The sequence below is a fragment of the Phaseolus vulgaris genome, chromosome 3 (assembly GCF_000499845.2).
Source record: "Phaseolus vulgaris cultivar G19833 chromosome 3, P. vulgaris v2.0, whole genome shotgun sequence".
Classification (NCBI taxonomy): domain Eukaryota; kingdom Viridiplantae; phylum Streptophyta; class Magnoliopsida; order Fabales; family Fabaceae; genus Phaseolus; species Phaseolus vulgaris.
In genome coordinates, this window is record NC_023757.2 from 13,203,294 (window position 1) to 13,224,421 (window position 21,128).

General features: G+C 31.9%; 1 protein-coding gene and 1 pseudogene across 1 annotated transcript; one reads left to right on the forward strand and one right to left on the reverse strand.

The window, feature by feature from the left end:
* Window positions 1-18,423: 18,423 nt before the first annotated feature.
* On the reverse strand, window positions 18,424-18,529 carry LOC137808866 (small nucleolar RNA R71; annotated as a pseudogene).
* A 647-nt stretch (window positions 18,530-19,176) lies between these two features.
* On the forward strand, window positions 19,177-20,370 carry LOC137839140 (uncharacterized). Its single transcript, XM_068648266.1, has 2 exons — window positions 19,177-19,980; window positions 20,050-20,370. Exons 1-2 carry the CDS (start codon window positions 19,177-19,179, stop codon window positions 20,368-20,370), a joined length of 1,125 nt encoding a protein of 374 aa, XP_068504367.1.
* Window positions 20,371-21,128: the final 758 nt, after the last annotated feature.

The following is a 21,128-nucleotide window of genomic DNA, read 5'->3' on the forward strand; positions in this document are numbered from 1 at the left end:
TGAGACTATGACAGACGATCAACAGACAAGTTTGAAAAATTAATCGATTCAATTAATCAATTAAACCAACAATACAAATAAAAATAAAATATCATTCAATCTAATGTTTATCAAATCAATTCAATTAATTCCTAATTTGATTTCTAAAATTAGAAACATAAATTAAAATCATAAAGTGAAAATTCGATATATGCTCTCTAATATGAAGAAACATAGGCCTAAATGTGAGCTCTAATTAAGTCCACAAGTCAAATTAAGAGTTTAAACTAAAATAAGGAAAATAATAAAAAAAAAGCATAAAATTATAAATTCAACAAATCATATGCCCATTTTGAAGTCCCAGAAATGTAGAATCCAAGCTACTAATATTAGTCGAAAATAATATCTACAAAAAAATTGTGGCCAAAATAGTAAGTTAGGTTATGTTAGCTGAAAATGCAAGATTAAAGCAATTATGTACATTGAACCCAATTTATTACTTCTACAAGAAAATGATTTAGAAACTAAAAATAAAGCATATTGGAAGTGTAATATTTGTCATCAGGAAGATGACTACTTTTTTTATTATTTTATTATTCTCAAGTACTTTAACATTACAATACATTCTAAGAATGTTCCAAAAGTGCTAATAGGACAACGAAATCCTCCAGGCATAAGCAATTTTAGATGCAATATTGATGGGGCTACTCATGACAATCCTAGTGTAGTACCTTGTTGAGGTATTTCAAAGGTAGCAATAAAGAATATTTGGGAGGTTACACATCTTTTATTGGTAATGTTTTTGCCTTGAAGGAAAAGATTATGATCATGTTAACAATTGATTTTGTCATGGTGAAAAGTGGTCATCCATTTTAAATCGGCTAGGACTTTTTTCTTGGAACCAGGAGTTCCTTATGGTTGGGGTAAATTTATTTGGTCTTCAGATATCCCACCTTCCAAAACTTTTGTCCTTTGTAAAGTTTTTCATCGGCGGCTTCCTATAGATCAACATATTCAAAATAAAGGTCTCCATTTTTGTTCTATGTGTACACTTTGTGAAAAACATGAGGAATTTATTAATCATTTATTTTTTGAATGCCCTAATGCTTTGTATATTTGGAGTTGGGTTCGACGGATTTTTCCTACTTCTCATTTCTCTAATAAGGAGGATCTTCTTTCTTTTATTAAGAGTGATGGTAGTCCTTTGGTTAAATTGATTAAGCTTGTTGTGATAACTTTTTTTATTTGGATGTTATGGCGTATGACGAATTATGCTCGTTTTCAGGATAAGATTGAGGTTTCTAGGGCCATTTCAGTTATTAAAGATTTAACTTGTCTAGTGGGAAAGTCTTATAAAGCTTAAATGAATAATGATATGATGAATTTCAGTGTGATTAAGTTTTTTTGTATTAATACTTGTACTGGTAAAGTTCTTCGTCCTCTTCCTGTTAGATGAGAGTTTCCTTCACCAGGTTGGTTTAAAGTTAACACTGATGGGGCTACTAGGGGTTATCCAGGTTTTGCCACTTGTGGAGGTATTTTCCATGGAGTACGGGGGAGTTTATTGGAGCGTTCTCTGCGTTTCTTGACGTTCAGACTGCTTTGGTTGCTAAATTTTATGGAGTAATATATGCTTTGGAGGAAGCTCAAAAGTTGGGACTTACTAATGTCTGGCTGGAATGTGACTCTGCCTTCGTTTGTGCTGTGTTTACTGCTAGCACAAATGTTCCTTGGATGCTTCGTAATCGATGGAATACTTGTCTTAATTACTGTGGAAAAATCAGGTTAGGGTTACTCATATTTTTCGTGAAGGGAATACGTGTGCTGATAAGTTGGCTAATTTAGGATTTATTCACAGAGAATCATTTTATTGGTATAGTAGGCTTCCATATAGTCTGTTCTTAGAAGTCTTTATTAATAGGTATAGTCTACCTATGTATCGTTTTTGTTAACATATGGGTTTTGGTCTAGTCCTCCCATATTTTTGTATTTTCTTTCTTTTTCTTTTTTAATAATACTTTTTCATGTAATGGAAAATGATTGTTGTTACTTGAGGTGTCAGCCTAGTTTAGATGTCAAGTAGCATAGTGATGCCTAACATGAAAGCTTTTTATAAAAAAAAAATGGTCATCCATTTAATTGGAAAAATATTTTATGCTAGTGGTTGAAACCATTAAGAAACCTGCTATGCTTTTTTGACATATATTTTGTGCATACATTTATAGTTGTAGACTGAAATCAATTTTCCTATGTTTTATTTTTAATTTTAAACTTCTCTCCTTTTAGTAGTAATAAATTGGGTTCAATGTACATATTTGTTTTAATTTTGTATTTTTAGCTAATTTGACCTATGCTTACTATTTTGGCTATAATTTTTGTGTATATATTATTTTTAGTTGATTCCATTTGCATTGAATTCTAAATTTCTAAAACTTCAAAATAGATATATGTTTTCCTAGATTTTGAGTTATGTGCTATTTTCTATGGTATTTAGAAGTTGAGGCAGATTTGCCAAACTTTTGTAAACAAACTCATGAATTTTATTTTTTCTTAGACTTTTGTAGTTTAACTTATGAATCTAATTAGATCCCACACTTGGGCTTATTTTTACTTCAGATTATAGATCATATATATATAACTTAAATGTGCTCTAAACAAAGAAAGAAATCATTTGTTTAGTTTTCAATTTAAAAAATTGTCTTTTCATCTATTTTTCTCTTTAAGTTTTGAGATTTCCTCATCCTTGTCTCCTCTCATTTGCATTTTTTGTTTTTTTATCCATGAAGAACTAATTTTTGAAGATCAATTCACGGAATCAAAATCAAACAGTTCTAATTAAGATTTCCCCAATCATTTAATGTTGAGTTTTTCTTTCTCTCTCTAGTTTTGGATTTGACTTTATGATTATAATTTGCATTTCTGATTTTATAGTAGTCAAATTAGTCAAATTGGATACAAATTAAATTGAATGATATTCTGATTTAATTTTGTATGACGAACTTAATTGATTAATTGAATCAATTAATTGTTCTAATTTGAATATGAATGTTTGGAGAACTATGATAAGAGAATTTTTTTTGGTTCTTGAATATGTGAATTGACGTTTTGCCTTCTTATATTTTGTTTGTCATCTTTATTTCCATTTTTGTATTTAATTTAATTTCTATTTTACAATTTTTTTCAATACCTAAAATACAAAATTAATTTATATAGGAAAATATTAAAAATTAAATGCAATTAATATGTGCCTTTATGAATTTTCCTTGGTCGTGCCCTATATTGCAAAATTGTATATAAACATAGAATATTTGATTTCAAGAATGACATTGAATATCATGATTGTATCATGGATTTGGTCCTCCATGTTCATATTTGTTCCTATTTTTTTTTCTTTTTAATAATATCATTCTCTCTAAGGGAAAAATGATTGATGAACTTTGAGATGTCACAATTTCATAGTGATGCTTAGAAAATAATAACCTTTTTGGTAAAAAAAGATAGGGATTACTAAACTATATTTATAATTGACTTTTTTTTTTTAAATGCCAACAAATTTTGTCCAAAATCTTTGACATCTCTTCAAAGGAAAACATTATATTCAAGAAATTGATATAAAGTGTCAACATGTCTTCTCAATACTATTTTTAAGATCAATTTTTACTATCAAATTTTTTGGCCTTTTTAATTTATTACTATTATTGATAAAAAAAACCTATATCGAAAATATACATAAATGAAGATTAGTGCGAGAAAAATGTTAATGTTAGAGTAAAGTCCAACCATTCTTGTTTTGATTAAGTTTTTTTCTCAACAAATTATAAAACATGAACATGCTTCCTTTATAAGACAATGTGTAAAAATATACTAATGTATGAAATACTTTTTATATGATTAAAATAGAATTTTCATAACCGTTTTAGACCCCTCATAGATACCGACAACATAGAAAGTCTGCACTTTCTATGATGGTTAATCAACATATTGTAAAAGATCCGCCATAGTAAATATATTAAAATATGTCATATTCCTATATACGTGCCTATTTCCTATGACGATTACTTTTTATGACAAAACTGTCATAGAATTTGTTACTTTCTATGATGGTAAAAAGGAAACCACTTATAAAAAAATAAGACTGTGTATCAAAGGTTTAGCCATAATCATAATAAAAAATGTTTTTTTTTTTTACATATTCATTACCTACTTGCATAACATACTATACATAATAAACACAGTTCTTAAGCAAATATATTCAAGTAAAATCTTAACGATCAACATATATAATTATAAACATTACTAAAACTTAATATGTTCAAGTTGATACAAAATTGTTGACTAGTTCTAATATGATCATTTATAGTAAATGCCTAAAAAAAGTTATGCACACGGATCTCAAACATCTTGTAACACTTCCTCCTTCAATGGAGATGGATCCTTGAATATCTACATAATCCAATATTTAAGATGAAATTAACATTTAAAATATTTAACATATTTGAGTTAATTCTATATATATATATATATATATATATATTATCTCATTCCATTAGTCCTTAATGTTAGCGGATATAATGCATATGTTTCATCACATAATACCCGCACTCATAACATCCCATTTGATGTGAGCACTACAAGTTAAATACAAATATTATAATATAATAATTTATACATTGCAATTTAATAGTAGTAAAATGAATTACTTATGTTTGGTGCAATGTGAGGGAGTTTTTTTATACAAGGGTTGTCGTATCACTTAAATTTCTTATTTATTCATTTTATTATTTGTTGATAAAATAATATTTGGTGCAATTTTTTTGTAGCTTCTTTCTAGTAACATATGGAAGCCCCTGCAACCTTAAATGAACTTCCATAGCTCTATAAATAGTTACATATATTAAAATTTTATTAATTATGAAACCATATAACATAGGAAACAAAGTAATAGAAAACTTACACATTCTAATAGTCAAAATATTAATTTTCTTGTACAATGAACAAAAGAGAACATAAGATATTTTTTAGGAATAATTACTATCAATTTCTTGTGACCCCTATAAGATGAAATAATATTAGTAACAATTAAATTTTACATAGACGTGCATTAAATATAAAATGTATACTTATTGATGCAAGTAAGGTTCTAAGTACACCTCTTTCCTTTCACTTTGAAATGTGTCTATTAAATATATTTGCACCTCACCGAATTTATTCCCAACACACTAAATGGCAACATAGTTAAAGAATCCATATACGCCAACATTCGTTTTCTCAATGTAGAGATAGTGTAAATACCTTGAACATTGAAAAAAAATATTATTATAATAACATATTGAATATATTAAAACTTGTTAAAAGTTAAGATAGGAAGCCAACTTACATTAACAAAAGTTGTATTACTGATACACATATCATATCATTACTAGTGAGAATATAAAAAAAAACATCCCTTTGAGAAAGTTAGAGGAAGACATTACCTAAATTTCTGAAATTAAATCCTGAAGCTCTTGAAAATACAAGATGAATGGTGTGGACCACATTTAAGAAAAACATGCTACTTATAGGAATCATACTACCGTTTGGAAGAGCAAACGGTACGCAACCTCAACCGTTAGATCTTCTAACATCAAATGATTCAGATTTAAGACCTTTGAAGTCATGCTGAAAATGTATCATTAATGTGCACAAGGCTCGAGGATGAAAACGATTGCACGTGCAAAAAATCCTTATGTTCCAATAAAGCAAGTTCAAACGACTATTTTTATTTCTTATTTTCGGCTATCTATTTGTTAAGCATTATCATTTGTGTCAGAAACTTCGAAGTACTGTCAAGTCAAATCTAAGGATCTAGATCATAGAAACAAGCATTACAAATAAAATGACAATACCAATAATCAATTAAGAATAAAATATTATATTTAAATATCACCTCAATATATAAGAGTTTGAACAGATTACTCCCAATCCCAAAGGGTATAATTAGCCACTCATGTTGGCTATTACAAGCATGGAGAGCAAGATAAGAAGGACAAAGATGTTTCTCCTTGACGGTTGCCTCCTCTAGGGTTTCTAACATCTTCTATGCTCTCAATTGGATTCTAATCCACTCAATAATGTCTAGGGTTGTGCCTCATGCCTCATATTTAACCTAGTTAGGCTTGGGTAAAGTGACTTCTCGCCTAAGCGTTATTGGGCAGGCATGGACGAGTTGAACAAAAAAGAGGACCAATGTCACTGGAGTTATCTCGCCTGGGCGAGATTGGGCTCGCTTGGACGAGACATCTGGGGGCTTTTGGCTTGGGCGAGTTTGGGCGAGCTTGGGTGAGTGCTGGTGCGTTCCAACTTTCCCCTTTTAGCTTTTTATATTCTTCTTTTGCCCTTTCATCTCCATTCTTCCCTAGAATCCTAAAATTAAGACAAATTTGGGAATAAATAGTTCTTATTGAAATTATAATTACAAAATGTGCAAAAAGGTTTAAATTCATAAATTAGGGGTTATTTTATAGTTATTTTATCAATTAATATCCATAAGTATATGTATTTTAATATGAAATATTACTTAAATCTGGCACTTATCTAAGTACCAAACCTGCAAAAAATATTCCTTTTAAGAAATTTAATGAATGTCTTAGAATCCGCGTTTTATGCTGGAATTGCTTCAACCCATCTAGAGACATACTCAACTACCAATAATATATATTCATTTGAAAAAGATGGCAAAGGTCCTATAAAATCAATTCCCCAATAGTCAAAAACTTCAATTTGTTGAATGTTTTGTAATGGCATCTCATGTCTTCTAGAAATGCTTCTTGTTCTTTGGCACCTGTCACATCTTTGTACTAAAACATGTCTATATTTAAACAACGAAGGCCATAAAAAACCTGATTGAAGAATTTTTGCATTTGTCTTTTCCCCATTAAAATGTTCTCCATATGATGAATTATGGCATCACCATATAATTTTCTTAGCTTCACCTAGGGGCACACATCTTCTTAGCAAATTATCTGCACCAATTTTAAACAAATGAGGGTCATCCCAAACATAATGATTGGCATCTTAAAAAAAAATCTTCTTTGGTGCGAGTCCAAATTCTCATGGATTGCTCCAATAGCTTTCAAATTGGCCATGTTTACAAACCATGGCCTCTCCTTGATTACCAGTAGATTCTCATATGGAAATTCAGTAAGAACTTCAGGTTCTAATGTGGTTACCTCATCATTTTCTAATCTTGATAAATGATCACCTACATTGTTCTCACATCCCTTCTTATCTTTGATTTCTAAATCAAATTCCTGCAACAAAAGTATCTATCGTATCAGCCTTGACTTAGAATCTGATATATTTAATAAATATTTAATTGCAGCATGATCAGTAAAAGTAATAACTTAGAGCCTATTAAATAAGACCAAATATTTTCAAGTGAATACACTATAACAAGTAATTATTTTTCTATTGTAATGTAATTACTTTGAGTTTGATTTAAAACTTTACTTGCATAATGTATAACTTGAAAAATTCTTTCTTTCCCAATACAAGAAAAAATGGTTTTAATGGAGGTTTATTTTTACATTATTCAAGGTTAAAACCTCTATTAAGTCATTTATCTAGGGTTGCAGTTTCCCTCGCTAAACCATCCATGGGGTTTTTTTGAAACCTCAATAAAAGCTTTTAAGAACTCCTGTTAAATATCATGAGTTTAAGAACCTCAGTAAAATACTATGGGTTTCAAAACCTTCGTAAAATACCATGGATTTAAGAACCTTCGTAAAATACCATGGGTTTAAGAACCTCCGTAAAATACCATGGGTTTAAGAACCTCCGTAAAATACCATGGGTTTAAGAACCTTAGTAAAATACCACGAGTTTCAAAATTTACCTAAAATGACTTGCCATTTCAAATAACCTTCAACCCCATTTTCCACCATCTTTAACGATCCTCCTGACTTTCTCTTCTAGTGTAGACACACTACTCTCCGGCACAGGCTCAATTGTCACTGACGGTAGTCCTAACAAGGAATCACAAGTCAACCACCTTATGTCTATTATATATAAGGAGAAGAAACGCTAAATAAGGAAATGTCTTCTTCTTACTCCAATATTGCTTCTTCCATCACCTTACTGCCCTCCAACTTGATTCACAAGTCACTGTTACCTAACTCAACAACAACCGTGTTTATCACTCCTTTATATATCCTAAATAATTGCATTATCTATCAAATATGGACTTCAAAGCCATGTGTGTTCTTGGCTAAAGATTGCAAGAACATATTGCAAGGAGAAATTAACTTTAACACTTCTCACTTTCACAGTGAATTAATTATTATATGCATTTTAAAATAAAAACCTTAATTTAAAATATTTCAAAATTATGAAAATTAAATATTAACAATTATAACTAAAACTAAAATTGCACATAAAATATATGTACATCAAAAGCTAAAATAAAACAAGTCAAGTTTTTTGAAGTATATGTTCGTAACAAAAAAAAACTATGAATTATATAAACCAACTACCATCAATCATGAAAAATATGCAAAATATTTTTGAAATACTTATTATCCAAGATTAGTTGTCGATATACTTATTATTTAAGATTATTTTGTTGAGTTTTTAAAATGAATTTTGAAACTTTAGAAGACTTATTTTTAATGTAAAGTTCACTTTCAAAATGTTAGAGAATTTAGTTATAAAATATATTAAAACTATGTAGTTTTTAATTATTTATTTATAAATAGATTTAATTATATTTATTTATTTAAGTTTGAAAAACCTGAAGTGTTTTATTGAGGTTCTACAATAAATCATTGGAATTTAAAAAAAGGTTAAAAAAACCTCGGTTAGTTTGTTCAGGTTTTAGAAAAAAGCCTTTGGAATTTTTCGAAGGGTAAAAAACCCTCCGTTATTTTGCTAAGGTTTTAGAATAAACCTTTGAAATTTAATGTAGGTTAAAAGAACCTCAACTATTTTGCCGAGGTTTTAAAATAAACCTTTCGAATTTGACGAAGGTTAAAAAAATCTCCGTTATTTTGCTAAGGTTTTAAAATAAACCTTTCAAATTTAACAAAGGTTAAAAAAACCTCCATTATTTTGCTGAGGTTTTTGAATAACCTTTGGAACTTAACAAAGGTTAAAAAGACCTCCGTTAATTAAATCAATTCCTAAGGTTATATCAACCTTCGCTAAATAACCTTCGTTAAAACCTTTTTCCTTGTAGTGTCATTTGTCTTAAAACTGCTCCTACTACATAATCACTAGCGTCACACATTATCTCAAATTTAAATTTTGAATCAAGAGCAGTTATTGATGTGAGTTGATTTTTAGATGGTTCCATTTTATGGTGACACTTTACTTAGAGTTGGGATTTTAGCAATTTAATGGTGAAACCTAAGGAAGATTCTCACTGGACACGAACTTAACCAAATGGTTAAGTAAGTGTGAAGGTTCACTTCACAAAGGCAAAGATGAAAAATCAATATAAAGTGATAGATGGAATGCAATGGGGAATGGAAATGGCAACAAGGTAGACATCAATGGTGGTCATGGCCGAAGCAAAAGATGCACTATAAGCATATAACAAAAGCATAACAAAAAAAATAAGAATTTAAGACAAATACATATATAAAATGGAAATGAATTGAAAATAGTGGAAGAAGAGTAGCTTATGGAGTGGTTGTGAGAGTGGTTCACGCCACTTGGGGTGTGGTAGCCAGCAGGATGAGTGAAGGCCCTCTACTTGAGAGTCTCACACCACTCAAGATAAGACCTAGCCAAGAGGATTCAAACCTCACACACTTCTCACACAATTTGTGCAGAGTAACTTTTCTCTTCAAAATTTGACATGTAATACATAGAGTAAGGCGCCCTATTTATAGGAATGAGTGTCTTGGTGGCCAAGAAGGGTTGGCTAAGGTCAAAATCGCACCTTGAGGTTCTCATTCTAGAAACTAGGTCAAAAACCCTAATTTTAGGTGCCTTGTCTTGAAAAAGTGGGCTTTGATTAAGCCCATTTCGGTATGAGCACTCCTATTTAAGCTAAAGGAACCTATTATATCCTATCTTGCTATTTGGACCCCTAAAGAGAGCCCAAATTATTTCCAACTAGATGCTCTGGTTTGTGTCCATTTCTCAACTATTTTGATGAAATGACTTCTCATAGTGTGAATGGTAATTTGCATCCTTGGTCATCACCTTGTTGGCTTGGTTTGTATCAGTTATGATAGGTGAAGAAATAAGTTTTTCTTTCAAGGTCTTTCTCAAGAGGGAGGGAATGATGGGGACATCCAAGCCCAAGGGCCACACACAACAAGATTGGAATATTAAAATAAAATAATATTACTATTTTATTTCGAGTTAGGATTTGAACTCAGGACCAAGTACAGAGTATCAACCTAACCACTGAGAAAAATGATCATTCTTGAAATATAAGGATTGTAGTATTGTGTTATTTTCTTACAAACAAGAAAAGACCTTTGTAATTTATACACTGTTGAAACTCAGAATAGGGAACAAATATTTTTATAATTTTAGAGAGTGTTTCTCTGTTAGGGTTTTTCCATGTATCTTGCGATCTTATCAAGAATCCACCAATTCTTGTGGCGATCATCCTTAGGCTTATCAAACTTTGTTTGTGGCGCCTTCCTTTATCCAGGTTTCTATTGTTACTGTTTTGAATTTATTCCGTCCCGTAACCCTAAATTCCCAATTTTATTGTCATGTCTATTTGGATTCATATCAGTTGGTATTCAGAGCAAAGGTTTGAGTCATAATATAATTGTGCATCCTGAAATTTTTTTTTCTTCCCCTCATTACTGTTCACGTACTGTTCACGTTACTGTTCACGGGTACTATTGACGACACTGTTCATGGTACTGTTCACATGTACTGTTCACGGTACTGTTCTTTTTTTTAAAAAAAAAAAAAGCAGAAACAGAAAAAAAGAAGAATAAGAAATAGAAAAAAAAAGAAAAGAAAAGAAAAGAAATAAAAAGGAAGAAGAAGAGGAAAACAGAAATAGAAAAAAAAAATAAGGAAAAAAAAAATAGTTCTTATTCAGTGCATACTTGGTGTTTGTTAAAAGTTCTAAAAGTGTCTTGTCTACATATTTTATTTTCTCTATATATTGTTTTGCTTGCTGTTTTTTAATTGTCTTGCTTGTTTGTTGATAGTGAATTTGTTCTTCATTATTTTATTCTTTACTATTATTTTTAATTGATTCTGATTGCTACTTTTGAAAGTGATTCTGGATTATTGATTGTTTGATTCTTGTAAGAACCTTAATTAGAGAAAGAGTGGTAAAAGGCAGTGTGATCATTAGAAAAAAAGCCTTATTGTGTGAAACACGAGTGTTGAGTGTAAACACGTGAGAAAGTGGTGTGAGGCCCAAACTTATTGTTATTTGTAATCTGTTTACTTGAGCATGGCAGGGGAACCGTCAGATAGTGGATTGTCTCAACTACAGATGCAAGCCTTAACACAACACTTGGAAAGGATAATGAAACAACAAAGTGATGGACTCCATGAGAGGTTGGATCAAATGGAGCAAGCACAACAAGTAAATCTAGAAAATAGAGCGGGAGATAGGAGGAGGAGAAGAGAAAATGATTGAGAATTGGTGGAATAAAATTAAATATTCCCACATTCAATGGGAAAAGTGATCCTGATGCTTACTTGGAGTGGGAAATTAAAGTGGAGCATGTGTTTGCTTGCAATGAGTACAATGAGGAGCAGAAGATGAAGTTGGCAGCAACTGAATTTTCACATTATGCCTTAACTTGGTGGAATAAATACCAAAGGGAGAGAATTAGATATGAGGAACCCATGGTGAATACTTGGACAGAAATGAAAAGGATTATGAGGAAGAGATATATTCCAACAAGCTACAATAGGGATTTGCAGCTCAAACTTCAAAAAATGACTCAAGGAAATAAAAGTGTGGAAGAGTATTTTAAAGAGATAGAGGTAACCATGATTAGAGCTAGAAAGAATGAAGAAAACAAAGCAATCATGGCAAGATTTTTGAATGGATTGAATCATGATATTAGGGATGTTGTGGAGCTGCAAGAGTATGTTGACATGAAAGAGTTGTTGCACAAGGCTAACCAAGTAGAACAACAACTCAAGAGGAAGGGAATCATGAGGAGTTCTAACAATAATAAAAATTTCTATTGGAAGGATAAGGCGATGAAGGATAAAGGAGTTCCCTCAAGTTCAGTCACTTCTTCAAGTGGGAAGTCACCTCATAGATATAGTAACTCACCACCTAAAAGGAAAACAAGTGAGGTAAAATGTTTCAAATGCTTGGGAAAAGGACATTATGCTTCAGAATGTCCAACAAAAAAGAATATGATCAATTTATCAAAGACACAAATAGTCAGTGAACCTTCAAATGAAGAAGAGAAGGAAGAGGTAGAGGTGGAGTTGGATACATTGGAGGGTGATTTGTTGATGATTCGAAGGCTTTTAGGAAGCAAAATGCAAGCTTTGGACCAAACCCAAAGGGAAAATATTTTCCATACTAGATGTTCCATTCAAGGGAAAATATGTTCACTCATAGTTGATGGAGGAAGTTGCACCAATGTAGCTAGCTCAAGACTAGTTACCAAATTGAATTTGGAGACAAAACCGCACCCAAGGCCATACAAGCTTCAATGGCTTAGTGAAGATGGAGAGATGACAGTGAGTAAGCAAGTGGAGGTGAACCTATCCATAGGACAATATAATGACAATGTCTTGTGTGATGTGGTTCCAATGGAGGCAACTCACATTTTGTTAGGGAGGTCGTGACAGTTTGACACCAAGGTTATTCATGATGGTTTCACCAATAAAATCTCTTTCATGCAGAATAATAAGAAGATCATTCTCAAACCCTTATCTCCTAGAGAGGTGTGTGAGGATCAAATCAAATTGAGAGAAAAGAGAGTCCAAGAGAAAAGAGAGATGAGTGAAACACCTAAATAGAGCAAGAGTGAAACACTTAAAAAGAGAGAAACACATGAGAGAAAAATGAGTGGATTACTGAAAGTGAATGAAGTGAAGAAGTTGCTACTATCTAGCAAACCTCTTTATTTACCTTATTGCAAAAACAACACTTTGGTTGTTGACCATTCTAACCAAATTAATTTTCTTCCTAGTGTTGATTCTGTTTTGCAGGAAATCCAAACTCAAGTTGAAGAATTGATGAATAAAGGATGGGTACAAGAGACCATGAGCCCATGTGTTGTTCTAGTAATTTTGGTGCCTAAAAATGATGGTTATTGGAGGATGTGCACAGATTGTAGAGCACTCAATAACATTACCATCAAGTATAGACACCCTTTTCCTAGGTTAGATGATTTATTGGATGAACTGTACGGTGCTTGTATATTTTCAAAAATTGACTTAAGAAGTGGTTGCCATCAAATTAGGATTAGGAATGAGAATAAATGGAAAATTGTCTTTACAACAAAATATGGATTGTATGACTGGCGTGTGTTGCTATTTGGGCTAACAAATGCCTCAAACACTTTTATGAGATTAATGAACTATGTTTTGAGAGAATTTTTGGGCAAATTTTTTGTGGTCTATTTTGATGACATTTTGATCTATAGCACTAGTTTGGAATTACATGAGGAACATTTGTGTGTTGTTTTAAATGTTCTTAGAACGGAAAAGTTGTATGCTAATCTTGAGAAATGCACATTTTGTACTGAACAAATTGCATTCTTGTGTTTTTTAGTAAGTACCAATGGAATTCATGTAGATTATGAAAAGGTGATGGCTATCCAAGAATTATGTTTACATCAAATTGATTTTGCTTACAATATGGTTGTTGACAACACATCGAATTGTGATCCATTTGAAATTTTGTATGGATTAAATCCTTTAACTCCAATAGATTTGTTAACTATGCCTAGCATTTCTGTTTTAAAGCATAAAGATACACAGGCTAAGGTTGACTATGTGAGAAAGAAATAAAAAGGTTGAACACAAGTTGAAGAAAAAGGTGAAGGTTATTCTAAACAAGTTAACAAAGGAAGAAAGAAAGCAATCTTTGATCCTGGAGATGGGGTCTGGGTACACATGAGGAAATAAATGTTAACTAGACAAAGAAAATCCATGCTCCAATCTAGACAAAGAAATGATTAATGACAATGCCTACAAGATTGATCTTTCAAGTAAGTACAATATGAGTAGCACTTTTAATGTGTCTGATTTGTCTGTGATGAAGCTTTGGATTTAACTTCAAGGTCTTTCTCAAGAGGGAGGGAATGATGCAGACATCCAAGCCCAAGGGCCACACACAACAAGATTGGAATATTAAAATAAAATAATATTATTATTTTATTTGGAGTTAGGATTTGAACTCAGGACCAAGTACAAAGTATCAACCTAACCACTAGGACAAATGATCATCCTTGAACTATAAGGATTGTAGTATCGTATTATTTTTTTACAAATAAGAAAGGACCTTTGTAATTTATACACTGTTGAAACTTAGAATAGGGAACGAATATTTTGATAGTTTTAGAGAGTGCTTCTCTGCTAGGGTTTTCCCTGTATCTTGCGATCTTATCAAGAATCCACCAATTCTTGTGGCGATCATCCTTAGGCTTATCAAACTTTGTTTGTGGCGCCTTCCTTTATCCAGGTTTCTATTGTTACTATTTTGAATTTATTCCGTTCCGTAACCCTAAATTTCCAATTTTATTGTCATGTCTATTTGGATTCATATCAAAGGCCCTATTGGTAACAGGAACTTCAATACTAGAAAAATGCTTTGACCCTTGTTGCATTGCATAATCTCCAAGGGTTCTCCTAGGAGGTGGTGCTTACTCTTCTGCAATGTTGCTTTCCTCGTAAAAAATATTAATGAGAAAAGAATAAGTGGTTGAGGATTCCTTTCTAGTATCTCCTTCTCTTTCTTTTGTCTTTGTCTTACTGTTTCGTTTAGCTATCCTTTCAGTATCTGCTTCAAATAATAATTGGTCTTTGGGAATTTGATCTCTTAATATCATATAAGATAGCTAATCCACGGGTTAGTAACATAAGTACTCACTAGCAGTAAACAAAATAATTTAAAAAAAAAAACTAAATTTGAAAATAAACAAAATAAAATAAATTCAAATTAAATATGAAAATAAAATAGAAACAAATATGGAATTAAAATAAAATAAAACAATAAACAAAAAGAAACAATCTTTAGGAATTTGTACTAAAAAATTCAATTGTTCTCCGACAATGGCGCCAAAAACTTGATGACTACTTTACGACAAGTGCACCGTGTTTTCAGAAGTAATAATTTGTCCCTAAGGATGAATATTGAACCCATAAGGAACAATTGAATAATCAAGTAAAAGATTCACTAAATAGAAAACAAAATAATAAAGTTTGTTATGATTGCAATAACTAAAAAGAAAACAAGTTAAAGGGTTTGTTGGTTAAATTGGGAAAATTGGGTTTGGGGCTTATCCTTCTTACTCTTTTGTATTTTCATTAGCATGATAAAATTCTATCATTTAATTGATGTTATTTCTCGTATAAAAGTCATTTATATCGATTCCTCACATACAAAAACTATTAAGAGAGTCTCCTAAATATTGATTTCTCGCATATTTATAAAAAAACTTCTTATCACTATGATTAGACGTTGATAGCAATTAATATTTCAAATTTATTCCTAGCATTCAAATATGTTAAGCATTATAATTTGAGTCAGAAACTTAGAAGTACTTTCCAGTCAAATCTAAAGATCTAGATCATAGAAACAAGCATTACAAATAAAATGACAATACCAATCATCAATCAAAAACAGAATATTATATTTAAATATCATCTTAATACATAAGACTTTGAACAGATTACTCTCAATCTCAAAGGGAACTATTACAAGCATGGAAAGCAAGAAAAGAAGATCCAAGATGTTTCTCCTTGACCGCTACCTCCTCTAGGGTTTCTAACACCTTCTATTCCCCAGTTGGATTCCAATCTACTCAATGGTGTTTAGAGTTGTACCTTGATAAATGTCTAATTTCAGTAATACCCATACGAAAATTCATTTAGTCCAAGTCTAACCAGGTTAAATATGAGGCATGAGGCATGATAAGTGTCTAATTTCAGTAATATTTCATATTAAAATATAGGCACTTATGAGGATTTATTGCTAATTTACATATAAAATAATCCCTAATTTATGAATTTATACCTTTTTACATCTTTTTATGAGATTTATTTGAGTAAGAGCATTTTATTCCCAAATTTGGTGTTAATTGCAGATTTTTAGGGAGGATTGAAGATTTGGAGTAAAGGAGAATAATTTGAGCTAAAGAGAGAAAGTTGGAAGGTCCCATAATGGAAAAAGATGCAAAGAAAGATTGGGCCTTTTTTATGTTTTATCACTTAGCCCATTAGCGCGACACAGGAAGTGACATAACCATAGAAAACTAGGATAAATAGGGGGCTAGAGGCTTAACCCTAGTGTGCCAGATTGAGAGAAAAACACCATAGAGTGAATTGTAACCCAATTGGAAGAATGGAAGGTGCTAGAAGTATGCGTAACTAATTCTACCCTTTGAGATTAAGAGTAATATGCTCAAACTCTTATGTATTGAGGTGATATCTTATATATTAATATTCAATTTTTGATTGATTATTAGTATTGTTGTTTTATTTTTAACTTTTCGTGACAAATTGAGAATCTTAAATCTGACCGAGAGGTATTTTTAGGGTTCGGACCTAAACATCAATAATTGACATATTTGAGTGCTAGAGATAGACTTGATATGTTAATTGCCATTAACGTCTGATTGTGATTTCTAAGTTGTTTTTATAAGTATGCGAGAGATCGATATTTAGGAAACATTCCTAAGAATTTTTATATGCGAGAGATCGGTATAAAAGAAATTTCTATGGGCATCAATTTCAATCAAAGAACTTAATATTGACATGCTAATCAAAATACATGAGAGTGAGAGAGATGAAACCTAATCCCTATTTTGCAACTGAAGCAACTAATGTTTTGTTTGTTTTCTTATTGATCATTGCCAACACACTCAATTCAATACTTTTTTTTTATTGTTCTGTTGTTATATGTAGCGAATATGGTACTTGATAATTCACTATTCCTTGTGGGATCAATATCCGTTCTTAGGGACAATTATTACTTCTAACAAATGCAATGCACTTGCCGTAAAAAGTCATCAAGTTTTTTGCCCCGTTGCCGGGAGCAGGTTTGATTTGTTGAGTATAGTTTCCTAAATATTGTGAATATTTTAATTTTTTTGATTTGTTTTAATTTTTTTTAAATATATATTTTTTATTTCATTTTATTTTAATTTGCTGTTATCATTTTAATTCTTATTTTGATTTTATTTGTTTTTATTTATAATCAGATTTATTTTGATTTTTCTTTTAATTTTGTTTTTATTTTATTATATTTTATTTTAGTTATTTTTAGGTTTAGTTACATAGTTTTATTTGGTTAAGGTAGTTTTTATTTATTTGTTTTAATTATTTATCATTACTAGTTTTAGTTTTTATTTTTACGTAAACTTAGTTTAGGTAGTATCTTTTAAGTAAGTTGGTTAGATTTTTACGATTATAATTTTCTGTTTTATTTTGTTTTAGTATTTCTTGTTTTTATATTGTTTTTTTTTTTCTGTTTTTAGTTTTTATTTTATTTATATTTTTTTCTTTTCTGAATATTTTTGTTTTCTCTTAGTGTCATGTTAGTGTTTTTTTATCTTTAAGTTTTAATTTGTAGTTTAGGCGGTTATTGATTTTATTTTAGTTAGCTATTTAAATTCTTGTGTATTTTTTAATTTTTGAAAAAAAATATATAATATAAAATATAAAATTTTGGTTATTAATTGTGAATTGTTCTTGCTAACCCTTGCATTACCTGCTTTTATATGATATTGAGAGGTCAGGTTCCAAAAGATCACTTGCTATTTGAAGTAGAAATTGAGAAGGTGGCAAGAAAAAATCGAAAATCAAAGGCAAAAGAGAATCAAGAAGATAATATAGAGGACTCTTCAACATCTTTTTCTTTTTCAATTGATATTTTTCAGGAGAATAACAACATGGCGGGGGAGGAAACACCACCTCCAAGGAGAACTCTTGGAGATTATGCCATACATCAAGGGCCTAAACACTTTTCTAGCATTACAGTGCTTGCAACTAACAGGGCCTTGGAGATGAAGCCTGCGTTCCTTACCCTTATTAGTACCAATCAATTCATGACAATGGATCATGAGGATCCTCATACACACTTGGCTACATTTTATGAATTGGTGGGAACTATGGGTTTCTAGTCAGGTGATCTTGAGAGTGTATATATGCGTTTGTTTCCTTTTTCTTTGGCAGGGAAAGCAAAGGAGTGACTTATATCTCATCTTAATCAGAGTTTAACTAAATGGAAGGATGTGGAAGAACAAATTTTGTAAAGATTTTTCCCAATCTCTCGTTACATCAAAGCTAAGTCTGAAATATCCATGTTAAGACAAGGAGTAGAGGAGTCTTTCTGTGAGACATGGGAGAGATTCAAGAGAATGCTGAGAAAATGCCCAAATCATGGGTTTGAAGATATTGCTCAACTGTGCATATCTATTAATGGTCTTAGATCGAATACAAAGATGTTCCTAGATGTCGCGGCTAGTGGCACAATGATGGTTGTTGATGCAGATCAAGCAACGAGGATTATAGAAGCTTTGGCCACGACTGACTATCAAGTTCAACATGACAGACAAAATCATAAAAAAAAGGAGTATTGGAGTTAAACACTGCAGATGCATTGCTAGCTCAAAACAAAATTCTGACACAACAACTTGAGCAACTAACCGCACAGATGGCCCAATTGCCCCAAAAGTTGCATGTTGTTCAATCACTCCAAAGTCAAAATGTACCTCTCAGGTGTGTTTTTGTGGAGGAGATCATCCTAATGGTCACTGTTCTTATCAGAACAACGCATCTGAAGCTGAGGTAAATTATATGGGCAATCAAGGAAGGAAATGCGGTTTTTCCAACAATTATCCTCAAGGTTGGAAAAATAATCAAAAACAGAATTTTGGATGGAAGCAAGACTATAATTCATCCAACAAGAAAGGGTCTTTCCAATAGCAACATCAATCGAATTCTCCATCTATTCCAGACAGGATAAATAAAGTGGAAGATGTTTTGTCAAAGATTGTGAGTGGATAGGAAAATAGTATAGCCTCGATTAGGAGCATGGAAACACCTATAGAACAACTAGTTAAACAAATGTCACAACTCACACAAACTGTAGATGGGAAAATTGGCCAATTCTCAGCTAACACTACCACCAACCCCAAGGAGCATTGCAATAACATCACTACCGAGGGTGATGAGAAAACCAGAGAAGAAAATGGTGAGATGGTGAAGATTGAGAAGGAAAATGGAGAAAATAGAAAAGAGGGAGAAAAATGTGAAGTTGTAGAGAGTAGAGTTTCAAAAGAATTATCTCATTCTCTTATGCATGTAAGAAAAGAAAAGAAAAGATTATTTCCTGATAAATTGCTTCCAAAAAGTTATTTTGCAGGATGGCCAGAGAAAAAGTCATTTTTTGAAGGAATTAAAATGAAGATATGTTGTTTTGAAGATAGAGATATAGATCTAGAAGTTGAAAGCAATTCTTTTAATCTAAAAGACTTGCCAAAGAAATTCAGGGATCCAGGAAGTTTTACTATTTCTGTGTCAATGGGTGATTTATTTGTGGGTAATGCCTTATTAGATTTAGGGTCAAGTATAAATTTGATGCCACTAACCATGTTAAGACAGATAGGTAACTTGGAGGTTAAACCCACTAAGATACAATTACAATTGGCTGATAGAACGGTGAAACATCCTTATGGTATGGTTGAAGATGTCCTTATAAAGGTAGACAAATTCATGTTCCCGGTAGATTTTGTTATATTGGACATGAAAGAAGATGAGGAAGTCCCTTTAATTCTCGGCAGACCTTTCATGAAGACTGCTAAAGTTATAGTAGATGTAAAAGAAGGAGAAGTTAGAGTAAGGTCTCATGATTAAGAGGTAAGATTTAATCTTTTTGATGATGTAACTAACTGTATTACAAATAAGAATGGGAGACAAGAGGAAATATCAAAAGATGGTGAGCAGTTGGAGGTCTCAAAGCCAAAGGAGGAAGTTACTCGTCATGAAAAGTTAGAGGCAAAAGGAGACTGGAATAATCAAGGGAAGCCAGTGGAAGAAGATGAATATCGGCCAGGACAACCTATCATGCTCACTGCAGGTAGGGGGAAAGGAATGAAGAAGGCAAAGAAATTGTGGGTCATTAAGGAATTAAAGCTGGATGGAAAAATTGAAGTGAAAGAGCCATATACAAGAAAAACGAAAGTGATAACAAGAGCTCTGGTCAAGTGGAATAATTATCCCCCTTGATAAAAACTTTCGTCAAGCTATATGACGTTAAAAGAGCGCTTACTGGGAGGCAACCCAGTCCAAATTTTAGTTTTATATTGTTTTATTACCTTTGTTGATTTTATTTTTAAAAAATAAAAATCTTATATGCCTCCTAATCATTTTTTCAGGTTATGTATTTTGACCTGGGGACATGCTCTATTATTCATGGGGGAAAATCTAGCAAATACAGCAAGACTATAGATAAATGTACTGGCCAAACCTCAGGCATCGGCGTTAGACTTTGACATCGGACCTCGGTGGTCTGGTCGCATTAATGGGTCACGTAAGTGGGCCCCAGAAATAATAAATGTGTTATCATCCAGATGTAAGGACCTAAATCACGGGAGGGTTCATGCATGTGGTGTGTATAGTACGTTCAGGTCTAGCACAAGTAAATAATCCTTGGAGGCGCTAAGGCCCGTAAGGGTTAGGGTTTCCAAGGAAAGACTGCATGCATGGCACGTGAATAATTAAGGCACCCATAGAAAAGATGGTCCCGCAGCGCTGGTGTATAAGTTGGTACCCTAGCGGCCATACCGTTAAGATTTTGCACTCCAGAAGAGGAACGTCATGTGCAGCGGCTGCGCTAAGATTGTGCAATGCATCACAAGATGCCTCGCCAGTAACCCTAATTCCACTTAAGGAAAGATCCTCGTGGGACAGGGAGTTGACCTAGATACAACTTATATAAAGAGTGGTAAAAATCCTAGAAAGGTACGTCGTTTCTAAGACTGAAA